Source organism: Crinia signifera, chromosome 2 (genome assembly GCF_055691185.1).
Source record: "Crinia signifera chromosome 2, ASM5569118v1, whole genome shotgun sequence".
NCBI classification, from domain to species: domain Eukaryota; kingdom Metazoa; phylum Chordata; class Amphibia; order Anura; family Myobatrachidae; genus Crinia; species Crinia signifera.
The window spans coordinates 69,823,862-69,836,681 of NC_139218.1; the positions used below are offsets into that span (position 1 = coordinate 69,823,862).

Here is a 12,820-nt window from a genome sequence, read left to right on the forward strand (position 1 = left end):
GTAGACAGTGATAAAACAAACTGGGTAACAACAGACAGGCTTGGAGGTAGGAGGGCCCTGCTGCAAGCTTACAGTCTCCAAACTCAACCGGCATCCCACACCTCCAGCAATTACAAACACTATAATCTTAGGTCTTTTATTGTCGGTATCTGACAGAGGACCGGACAACATGCCCACTGATGACAGTGCTCTAAATCTTATAATACACAGGAGTTAGGGTTTATAGTTTCCAATGCCAAAATAATTCCTAGTCTCAATTTACATATTTGCAAATGTGTCATCTTTTTATCTACTACAGCTGTGTGCTGCAGTAATATTTCATTTTCCTTCTATATAGGTAGCCTCTTACTTTAAGGTGCTCGTCTCTGCTTCTATATAGACTTGGGCAATGTTCAATCTGTTTATTAACCTAAAATGGTTACCATAGTTGTTGCCCTGGGCACTTCCCACTGGAGAACCTCTTCCTGGGACTTTTCATTTACATCGGCATATGTAGTTTTGTACACAGAGCTGTGGGGGAGGGGTGCTTTGTGATATACAATTTGATTGATTATCAATAGCTTGGAGATGTCCTAGATAGCAGTTATGGGCTTCTGATGTATAACTAGTTGCAATTCTTACACATGACTGTAATGTCTCCATCTTAATTTAATTTTGGACAAACAGACAGGATGCTCTAAGTAAGGTCACTGCAAATGTAACTGAGGGCGAGAGCAGCGGTGCCCTACAGTATAGTCATATTGCAAGCTGAAAATATTGATATGATGGTTGGGTCCCTTCCAAACCAATGACTGGCATATTCGGTGGTGCCAGCACTCCATCATCAGGTTGTTAAGCATAAAACAGATAGAAAATATACTCTATGGTTAATCATTTACTGGATCTCTACTGAGTTTATAAAGGAAGGTTCCTGAGACTGTGTTTTTATTATCAACTGGTGGAACATCGCTCCAAACATCATGATAGCTGCCTAGATAAAATAAAGCAGTTCTGATGACCAAATGCTGTTAACATCTAAAAGACAAAGTTTTTCTCATGCCTTTTGTGACCTGCTGGCTGGTAACCACGGGTCAGGTGACAGAATGTAACCAATGGCTATTAGGAATAACCTATGTAATCTTGTTTCCCCTGCAGTCTCAGATGTAGATGCTCTGGGTAACTGTGTCTGACTTGCTGAGTTTCTGTATCTATCTGTGTGCATTCCTGCTGCGGATCATTTTCTGTCACTCTATAGCATGGAGCATGTCTGCTTCTCACCAGGCACTTTGCCCTGGAAATAAAACCACATTCCAGCATCATACCTATGGCTGTCCACCACAATACTTTTATTTTTAGGTATACATCTTTTCGACAAAGCTGTCAAGATGAAAAATGTTATATTTTACGTAGCCACTAGGGGGCAGTCTGTAACAAGCTTGGGGCACACAACAACAATACTTCAGCTGCCTTGACAAACATATCATTTACTCTCAGTGATGAGGAAGGAATTATTTTGTTAATGTGCTAATCTCTGTCACTTGTAATACCCTACATTCATGTGACTCAAGCTTACTCAAGTTTCTAAAATGCCTGTGCACATAAGTATATATAGTTATAATTTAGGATATTGACAGTGTGATTCTCTGTCTTCCTGTGCCAATTAACAAATATTAATACTAAATAGATATTGGTGAATAGTTGTCATTATTTCTGTTATTGAGAACCGATAATGACCATCTTGTATTGACCATTACGTTTTGGTTAATGTATTTTTCATTACAGTAAGAAAGTACTGATTTTGTATTGTCTGCGTTTACATCGTACCCTCTGGTCCTGTGCCAGGTTACCATGCACTGTTAATGTAAATGTGGACCTTTAGTGTTATTGTGGAAGTGGTGGCTCCTTTCACGACTGTTATAACTCTCTTTTGTATCCATGATTGGTCAATGTATTGTAACGCCCGCTGTTACTGGACTCTGGGGCGGATGTATTAAGCCTTAAAAAGAGAAAAAAACACAAGGGTGATAAAGACTGATAAATGTCCAGCCAATCAGCCCCTAACTGTCATTTATCAAACAGCCTGTAACATAACAAAGGAGCTGATTGGCTGGCTATTTATCACTCTTGAGTTTCCCTTTTTAAGGCTGAATACCTCTGCCCCCATATTCCTTCGTTGCCATTTGCCAGCTAACCCGGCATCATGGGATATGTAGTACAGATACAGCTACTGTGCAGGCATCTGTTGAATCTTGTTTTATCGTGTGAATGTAATAAATGTATTTCTTATTTCTAGCTCTGTTCCTTATTATTTGGATTGCATGTTTTGCTTCCTGCCATGTTCCTGCCCGACATGGCTGTGAATCGTTTTATAACTTTCTTGCCTTGAAACTCTTGCATGAAAATCAGAAGAGGCCTTTCCTCTCCCAGTGCAGCATTTTTATTGCATAACACTGTTAAAAATAACTAAATTACCACAGGTTGCCATAAGGTGTTTATTTAACACTGTTACTTACCACTGAGGGTGCTACATTGTGCACAATCTATTCTTGGAAGTGTGGCATCCCTGCTATGTTTGGGAGTAGTGTACTGATCAGAGGTGCTGCTTTTTAAGGTGGAACGCCAAGATTATAGTTGTTACATTCGTGCAATATATTGGTATTAAGGCCCTTATTCTGGTTGACTCGCAACGCTGCGAATTTCGCAGCCTTGTGAGTCCCCCAGACTCCACCTGCCATCCGTCCTCCCCCCCCCCCCCAAACCCCTGCAGGCATGCAAATGGTTACTTTGCATCATCATCCATTCGCAGCCTTGGGTGCGGGGGAGAAATCATTCAATGGTCGGTGATCATCGAATGACTTCTTCAGCGCTCGCAGAGGTGTCAGACCTGCGAGCGCCCTGTGCAGGAAGCAGCCGGGCAGCTGACATCCGCTGACTGATGAGCCCACCTATCGTCAGTGAAATCCTCCATTGTTCCTACAACTGCCATTGTAAGCAAGTAGGATCCCAATGTCTGCGATTTCACTGGGCACGCACGTCATATAGTATATGTACCAAGCTTCAGTCAGCGTAGCAATACTTACGCATGCGTGTACTTTATTACAGTACAATTTCACTTATCTTGTTACAGAGAGAATAGGAAGAGTATTTAGCAACCAAGCCGCTCCTATCATTTTTATAGATTGCTCTTGATATATGCTAGAAGCTGATTGGTTGATTGGGCAACTTCTCTTCATCTCTCTTCTGCATGCTTCAACATGAAATGGCAACCAATACAAAAACATATTTTTTAGATAAAAGGCTTTACCCAGATAAACCTTTCCAGTATCTTCTTTAGGTTTAGAAACATTGCCTAATTATATTGCCTAATAGCAGTGGTTCCCAAATGTGGTCCTCAAGGCACTGCAACAGTCCATGCTTAAAGTATATCCATGCTTAGGCACTGGTGACTTAATTAATACCTCAGTCAGTTTGATTATGCCATCTGTGCTCAAGCACAGACACCTCTAAAACCTGAACTGTTAAGGTGCCTTTAGGACCATCTTTGAGAACTACTGACCAATAAGGCTTGCTGTCAGTGACTATTGAATTCCTGTCAGTCACTCTGGTCATAGTACTGGATTCCTAGGGATTCTCACAGTGAAGTTGCGATGCCTGAAATCAGTCCCCTGCCAATGGACCCTGGCCATAAGACTATGAACAGCAGAGCTGCAACGTACGATAGCGCTGTTGAACTTATTAACTGTCAGGACATGTGATGCAGCCTTCCTTGCAGATTACCTCCCTGAGGTACAGTGAGGCCCCCATCATTATCAGAAGGCAGACGCTTTTGTGGAAGTTGGTAACAATCTTTTTATTAGACTTCTGCACGTTATGATATAGATTGTGCAAATAGCATTCAGCAGTTTTAAGTCAGCTGTTGTTTGTCTATGAAGGACTAAGATAATACATGAGCGTGCAGTCGCCTGTTATCCTGCAGTGATTCCCTGGCTTTTATTCCTCTCATTTGGCAGCACCTGTGGTCAGTGCATTCAAAAACCCGCCTTGGCCTGCTCTGGCAACCTGTTACCTGTCCCTTTTTATCCTTGCCTATAAGCCAGATAACAATTACATGTTTTTGTCTGTTTGTTTTCTAACTGCGTGTTTTTATTTGCATGTTGCATGCTGCTCCGTTACAATACAGAAGCAGATGAAGGTAAAGAAGTGTTTCATCGTTTTGCTTTCATATACCTCCAAGTGAATTTGTTTCTTCTGCTTATCTGTTTACATATATGCCCGGTCTCCCCGCGCTGGTCACAGTGTGAGAGTTGTATAATTGAGTCATTGTCACATTGATACGGAAATGTCTCATGCCTGAGCAATGCCTTAGTGACTAATCTTAGAGCAGTGTTTCATCTCTGTGTTTATAAGACACTCTCTGAAGCAGTGACACACCGGCACTGGCATCTATTGTGACATTTCCATATAGTTATTTTCCTCTTCCTAGATGCACCATAATAGGTACCACCACTTAATCACCGAGTCATGTAGCACAAGGATATGGCCATTCAGTAGCACGGCATACACTTGCTTATCTCATGGATAAGCCACCAGCCAATCAGCTACTACCTGAAATTTTTTCAAACACAGTCTGTGACATGACAGGTAGGAGCTCATTGGCTGGTAGTTTATCACTCTCTATTTGATCACGTTTCAAGCTTAGTACATCTGGCCCATGGTGTGTGTTCAGTGGTGGCGACAGTTCCCATTCACTACCTGAGTGATTGTTAGCTACTAAGAATGTACCTTAACATAAATACACAGGGTGATGAGAGAGAGGGTAGGTAGCACAAGGATGTTACCCAATGTGAGGTGATAAGCAGAGAGAAATAATCCTAAACTGTGAATGACCAATAGGAGTTATGTAGCCCAAACAAACATCTGTTCTATAAACCGAATGATTGTATGCACATTTTGTGTCCCATGCGATGCATAGGCCCGCCGGTCGATTGTTGCGTTGATGGATAGTATATGTGCTGCGCATAATATCGATTGATTCGCAGGAGTGATCGCATGTGGTTTTTAACCACATGCGACCGCTCAAATGCAGTCGGCAATCAGTGGGCGGAGAAAGCGCTCAGGCAGGCGTCAGTCAGAGGAGGCCTGAGGGAGCACTGGTGGCATCCAATGGTGTAGCATAGCGCTGTGAAGGAGAACTGGTGGCGGTGGGGGTCAGCTTTGGTGGCAGAATTTAAAAAACAGAGCTCTCTCTCAGCCAATCAGAGGGCCACTCAGTGTTTTAAACAGTTTTTCTCTCCACCAATAAGAGGGCCGCTCTGTGTTTTAAACTGTCTTTTTTCAAATTCTGCTGCTGCCAGCACTCCTTCACATCACTACAGTACTCCGCCTCCTCCTCCTTCCAGCACCCGATGCGGCATCACAGATGGCATGCTGGAAGAGGGCACTTTAGGCTCCATTACAAACCAAGGCACTAATATTAGTTATGGAACAGAAAACTGGGACATTTATGTACCATGAAGCTTCAGTCGGTAATTGCCACACAAATAATTGTGTGCCCAATGCAATAATGAATTCATTATAGAGGTTAATTCAGACCTGATTGCAAAGCTGCTTTTTTTCTCAAATGGACAAAACCATGTTGCACTGCAGGTGGGGCAAATGTAACATGTGCAGAGAGAGTTAGATTTGTTATTTTATTTCGTTGCACAGTAAGTACTGGCTACTTTTATTTTTCCACTGAAATTTAGATTTCAGTTTCAACACATCCCATCCAAATGTAATGGGGCCTACACACTTAGCGATCCCCGGGCATTTTCTAAGCAATCTCACATGCCTTGGTGCCCTCCCCTAAACAACAGGGGTGAACGTGCCTTGGGGCCCTCCCCTAAATCTGGCACTGTTTGCATTAATCGCCACTATGAGTATTAAGGAAATGCTAAGAACTCTGTGCATACTGAATGACCGCAGAGTGATTTTGTCCCTTGATTTTGTACCATTCCAAGTGCTCACATCACATAAACAGATTTTTGATGATTAAGTTAGAAGTACAGTATCTAAAACATTTCAATATATATATTTAGTACATGATTCATCAGTTCTACTCTAACCTTCAATATCCCTCTTTGCCTCTTCGTATAACTCTTCAAATAAACAGGCCTCCCAAGTGCTTTACTCCTGTAATACAATTAATATTATTGCTAGCTTTAAAATTCAACCCACACTTGTATTTTTCCAGCATATGCACAAACCGAAAACACGGGCAAATGCAGAATCTTCCTGTTTTGTTGGGTTTTCCATCACAGTAGAATTTAGGAAACAAAGTGGCTGATTCTGGTCGGATCACACCCTGATGGTGCGGCACTGCACACGCACAGGAAACATCTTGCGCATGTGCAGGACGGGTTCTGTGATTGCATAGCAAAATGCAATGTTTGCATGGAGGCGTGTCTCCCCATTTTCCTGGAGTGACCAGGAAAAGGATGGTGGGTGGGGGGGGGGGGGGTGGAGATGCCCAGATGCGGGAGACTAGCCCACTTTCTCTGGGGATCTTCAGTAGCTTTCCATCCATTCTGGGAGAGTATGACTGGTCACATGATGCCAACAAGTAGGCGATGGAAACATGGTCAAGATACATATGGGTATTCAGCAGTGGGGTAGCCGTCTGTCACAATACCAATGACATATACCGATGGAAGGAATCCCAATAGGGGACAGTTAGGTATACTTACCCCCCACCCCCGAACCCCCAAACCTTCCTGCAGCCTAACATTGATATACCAATTTTGTGTTTCAGAATGATAGTCATTTTTACAGTGCATTATAAAATATTAAAAGTAATAGCTATGTTCAACATAGTTTAAATAAGAATCACAAAGTGCACTTTGTACCTTGCTATAGCTTATTGTTTTCCATGAAATACACTTCATGACTTTTTGGAAATTAATTTACTGTATTTGTTATAATGGCAAAGCCTGTGTCTGAAATATATTGCCGTATTTGCTAGATTTGGCAAGCACGGTATGATTCCCTTCTGTAACAGTGCTGTTTTACTGCTGTTACACATTTGCCCCTCTCCGATGGCAGGTGTTGCTGTTCTGATGTACATTGTTTACTGATTTATATGTCTTTTATATGTTAAATTCAGAGTCTGACAAACTTATGTTCTCCCAAAGCTGGCAGGAAGCAGTTCGCCCGACATGAGTGGGCGCAAAAAGCTGCGTATCTGTTGGGTTGCTCACTGGAAGAGCTCTCCTCATCTATATTCAAGCACCAACCCAAAACCAGCGGATTGCAGAAGTCAACATCTTTCCGCCAAGGGCTGGATGATTCAAGTCTAGGAGATGGATCAGGTATGCTGAAATGCCTTGTAGGTCTTGACATTGTCTGGCTGCATAATATACATGATAACTACACAATATGGTAATCACTGTAATAATTGTATTACATTTAAAATTAATGCTCATTTTCAGATGTCTTTAATAAGAATACATTTTGCTCCATTTTACCCCTAATTGACGATTCAATGATTTGCAAATTGACATGTTTTTTTATGTTGTAATTTGTTGTTGAAATATATTGATCACAAAAGCAATAACCAGATTTTTTCAAATAATACAGCTTGGCCTAGATCAGCATCTAACTCACTTCCTGCATTACAACATTCCGGCAGGCAGATGACGTACTACTTTCTGCACAGTGTAAAGGCCCCCGTACATTACTGCAACTTCTCTGAAGGGAGAAGTTGCAGCTGATCTCTCCTGAGCTGCCCGGGACCTTCCCAATATATAGGGTAGTATTCAATGCCGGGGGTGAGCGGCCGGCGAGGGGGTTAAACGGCAGGGATCGCATAAAACTAGCGATCCTCGCTGTTTAACCCCCTTGCCGGCCGCTCTCCCTATTCTATGTTTCGCGGAAACAGTGAGACCCGCGGCTAATGCATGGAGCCCGCTGCATTTAGCCACGGGTCTTGTTTCTTCTGCAGCCGCATATGTCGATTCCCCCTTGCTCTAAAAATGGAGTGAGGGGGAATCGGCATATGCGGGGGGGGGGGGGGGGGGGTCTGTTGAATACTGACCGGGCGAGCAGTGTCAGCGAGCAGGCAGCCCTGCTCGCTCCCGCCATTGAATCCTACCCATAGGATACAGTTCTTATGCATGCGATATATCGCTTGCCTTCCCATTCCCCACTGTTGGAAGGCTGTCCGAGTCGGAGGTCAGACATGCAGGCAGGTCCAATCTCGGACTCTGATCCAACGTGCAAGGGAACGCACCTCAAAACAGATCTAATGTCAAATGCAAGCGATTTGGACACTTTTCCTCCGATTTCTCGGCCTGCTCCATTGGAATCTGGTAAAAAGTGACCAGAACACACTAGCGTATGGTTCCAACAGCACTCAGAAGTACTGTGTTACATTCAGAAAGTTTCAATAAATAAAAATAATTTACAAACCTTCTGAATTTGGGATGTAAACTAATTTTTTTAGTTGAGATCCTATTGATGTTGAAGGCAACTTAAACATGATATTTGATCGCTTCTATTTTGCAACTATTCTAATTTAAAAGTAGCACAGAATCTGACCTTATGTTCTTTGTAAACAAGTGCTTCTATTACTGTAATATCTTTCATTTTACTTAGACTAGTATTTCTTAGTATTATAAGATGGCTTGTCTCTTACATGAATTATGACTGATATTATCTAAGACTTTAAATTTCGTAACCTTTTTAAAATGTAGAAGGCCCAGTCTTTAATTGAAATGTCCCCTTATCTCTCTCAGATGTTGGGCTGACATTTTCTTTTCTTTTTTTTTTCTTTCCTTTTTCATGTTCCAATTGCACTTGAAGTTTGCAATTACACAGTAGCATTGTACAGTGCATAAGTGGCATGTAATAATGTGCCCCTCACTGAGTAGAGCCATTCCATTGACCTGCACTATGATAAGGCATGCTGACCTGCCTGTCTACTTATGCAACTTATGTCTAATCTTTTCCTCTTCTACAGAAGAATATCAACTAGTCTGTTAAAAGAGCATTTCACTCACTGACCCCTATCCTTGTATTTGGTGTCTTTTGCAGTAACTTATTGATTAAACTGTTAACTGCAAAGAGGGAGTTCTTTATTTTCCTGCTGATTTAAAGGATGGGACATACCCCATTAAAGTGTGTGTGTTTGGTATTGTTTTACGCTATATTTCTGATGATAGCTTATAGGAACAGATGTGCTGTTATATTTTTGTCTTTTTTTGAGACATATGGTGGGAAGGTGATGGTGGAGGTAGTGGTGTGTGTGTGTGTGGGGGGGGGGGGGTGCGGGTGGGGGTGTGTGTGTGGGGGGGGGGGGCGAATGACTCTACACCCTTATTCTAAACTGAAAAAGAAGTGCTACCATGCTAATACTTGTAGTGCCAACTGCGAAAAGAAAAAAGCAGATTCACACGCAGATTTACATGGAGTATAACTGAGGTTTTTCCCAAAAATATGGGCCACCTACTGTACCACAGCCAGGTGACCTCATTCCTAAGGTTCATGTCCTGAATAAATGTACTGTATACAATATGTCAGTATTAAAAATAGATTTGAGACGTGGGGCCATCTTGATTGTTGGGACTGGGCTGTTTCCGGGCATCATTATTGTAACACTTGATCTAACACTTGTTAGAACCTAAATGGCTTTTTACCAATGTAACACTTTTTAACAGCCTATTACTACTTACCTATGTAACACTTTTAGTAATTAGCTGCTTCTTATTATTGTCACAGCTTATACAATTGAAATGCAGCCTCTTGACGTAATGCTTTGGGGTGGTTGGGTTGTGCTGGCTTAGGTGTCCCCTTGCTCTGTACTTGCCCCTTGAGGAATGGTATATGTGTACGCATCTGATACGATTTGTTATCTGTAAACCTATTATACAAAAAGTTCCAAAATTTATAAGGAGAATAAATATTTGCAGTTCGGTAAAGATGTTTTACATATTGACAGGATCCATGGTGAGGTTCAGTTATTTGTGTTGATTTTTAGCAAGTTGTTACAGGTTCACTTACAATGATTCCATTGTTGACATTTAGGTATAGCCATACTAATGTACTAAATTTACGAATTACAGTTTATTTTACAGTGTAATTTGTTTCTCCTGACACACAGGTCCCAAGTTGTCTGCATTGGAGTGCCTGGAAGGAATGGCTTCTGGCTTGTATGCGGAGATCTTCACCCTACTCATCTCGCTGCTAAATAGGTAAGGAGGCTGAGTGGTTCTCCGAAGGAGGACATTGTGGGGCGGCGCAGGAGGACAGAATGGCCTTGTGGTATTTCTAGTACACAGTGCATGTAACATAAAGGCATTCACTAAATACATTAGTGAAATAGTAAATCTAAACCATTGACCGGGATGGGTATGTTGTTCTGTCTGAACAGACAGGACACCAAGGGAAGGAGAAATTAGATTTCACACTGACCTGATTTTGAGGGATCTGTTCAATTTATTTCTGAGATATACTGTACTTAACCAACATGCAAGACATTTTATGTTTGGGGTTTATTTCTCTGCATCACTTTGGTGGTGCACCCAAGAGGTGAAAAACAAAAGAAAAAGGAAGACTCTTTTTGCTGAGGCATCAAAAAATAACATCCATTTCTCTGCTTAAGACATTACTTTCATATGCAGCACGGATGGTACAATGGTTGAGCATTGGTCCGGCCGTTGAGAGGGAGGGTCGCTGACGTCAACAGCCGCCCTGGTCTCCCCGCGGCCAATGTAGCACCAAGTAAGTCTTGACTTACACTGCACTGCAGCCTTAGAACGATCATTAAATGGTGAGTGAACTTGAGTGGGTTTCCTGTTATTCGCATGGTTACAATGGCAGTCACAGCCGTGCACAGAGACAGGTTGCCACACTGGCGGGGTGGTGGCTAACTGATCGCTGGGCTGTGAAGATTTGCTGCCCAGCTATCGAGTCTGAATTGGCCCCAAAATCAGGGATTTTGTAGGATTATAGTCAGGTGTATAATTAACCAATTATACCAAATATGTAGATTGAAACACAGAGCCTTATTCTGGTTCACTCTCAGAGGCAAATTCCAGGTACACCCATTTACTGATCAGAAAAGTCTGGTTAGAAGTTGTCTTCATGAAATAATTGCAGCCAAAAAGCAGAAACAAGGCCAAATGATTCAGCTTTGCAACAAAAGTTGGCAGCAAGGTACAGTACACTATAGGGATATGATAATATAGTACCAGCAATAAAAAAATATATATATATATATGTGTGTGTGTGATTCACTAGAGATCGAGACAATGTAAATAAAATAACGTTTCTTGATCAGATTGCCATTTAAACATAGAGTTAGAGTCCGTCCCCTGACCAGTGTCGAAAGGGAGAGAGACAGAGTCTCAGTCTGTTGGAGGTGTGAATAGTATATCTCTGTTAAGCGTAGTAGTTTTGTCCATTGACTGAAGACGCAGATGGAGAAATGAGTGGTACAGTATGTGACAATAATACAGGTCCCACTAATAAGTACTGTCATGTTTTGAATCCTTCCATTCTTTTTTATCTAGATTCTAACTGAACTTGCATATTGGGTTTTATGGTTCTGTATTTTCTACAGTTCTTCTGGTTTCTGTGCAGCTAAATGGCTGTAATCCTACTAGGCACAAGTAATAACATTTACACTATATAAGAAGAAGAAATCTTTACTGCTTTGTTCTATTAAGCAAATGCCATATGTTTATTATTATCATGTGACGGATATGAAAGCTAGCTGAAGAGCTTCCTTTACTGGGTGTTCCAACACTTCATTTGGGCTTCTTCGATCACATGATGTCGCACTGCTAACTGTAATGCATAATACAACAATACAGAAGAATAGATATAAGCTTGGATCTCCATAAGGGAGATTTGTGTGTTCTACATTTTATACAGCCATCAGATATACTTGATTCATTGGTTCCCAACTTTTTTCAGTCATGTCGCCATTACGTATCAGAATTTGTTTCACAGCACCCCAAAGCCAAAAGTTTCTTACTGAGACATTTAGAAGTAAATGATTAAATGAAGTAAATTGTGTTTGTATGTCATCACTAGGTTCAGTTTTGTGGTGAGGGATAAGATCCACTACTGTTTCTCCACATGTTTTAGAAGTGGTAGCCACCAGAACTGGTTTTGCCTATTACATTAAATATAAACAGTTTGATCTGGTCCTGGACAACCAATCACGGGCACCCCTGCTAGTGTCCCGAGGCACCCCAGGGCGCTGAAACAGCACAGCGTTTTAGAACCACTTCCTTTAATGCACAAAGAGACAGACCATTATTCTACTGTTGCTGGTGGCATCGCTCTTGCTGCCAGCACGCCACCGAGGTTACAATAAATTGACTTAAATAACCGTATTCTGCAACAATATGCAATAGTGGCAGACTGCTGGTAGGAAAGCATATAAAAAAATACAGGGGATCACTCATGTAACTCAGGGCATTGCGTGCCTTTCCACAAATCCTTGAGCTGCCTATAAAAATATTCAGCGTTTCTGCTCTTGAATTGTTTCTGAAAACCACACAGACAATATTTAATCATTGCTAGATTGCAGTGAAATTAATAGTAGTCCAACCACAACCATAGGACTCTTACACACAGCCTTGAACATTTTTAAAAGCAAAGACAAACCCTTGTACTTTGTCCTTGCTGTCAAACGAGCATTCAAAGCCTGCTCTCAAAGCTCTCTGTGCAGCATAGCGCAGTATTGTGTGTTTAGATCATTTTCGGGGGCCATATGCATGAAAATAAGCATTAAGCTTGACACACGTCTGATTTTAAGCAACGTACTGGGTCGTATGGTCATGGTCTTCATGTATGT

General features: G+C 41.7%; 1 protein-coding gene across 13 annotated transcripts in view; it reads left to right on the forward strand.

Annotated features, from left to right (window-relative positions):
• The window catches only part of MYO18A (myosin XVIIIA), a 315,102-nt gene that overhangs the window by 137,323 nt on the left and 164,959 nt on the right, over positions 1-12,820 (forward strand). For all 13 annotated transcript variants that reach the window (XM_083172333.1, XM_083172334.1, XM_083172336.1 and 10 more), the window contains 2 exons: positions 7,149-7,325; positions 10,115-10,205. In XM_083172333.1, the coding sequence (XP_083028459.1) occupies positions 7,149-7,325; positions 10,115-10,205 (268 nt within the window). The remainder of the gene's footprint in view (positions 1-7,148; positions 7,326-10,114; positions 10,206-12,820) is intronic.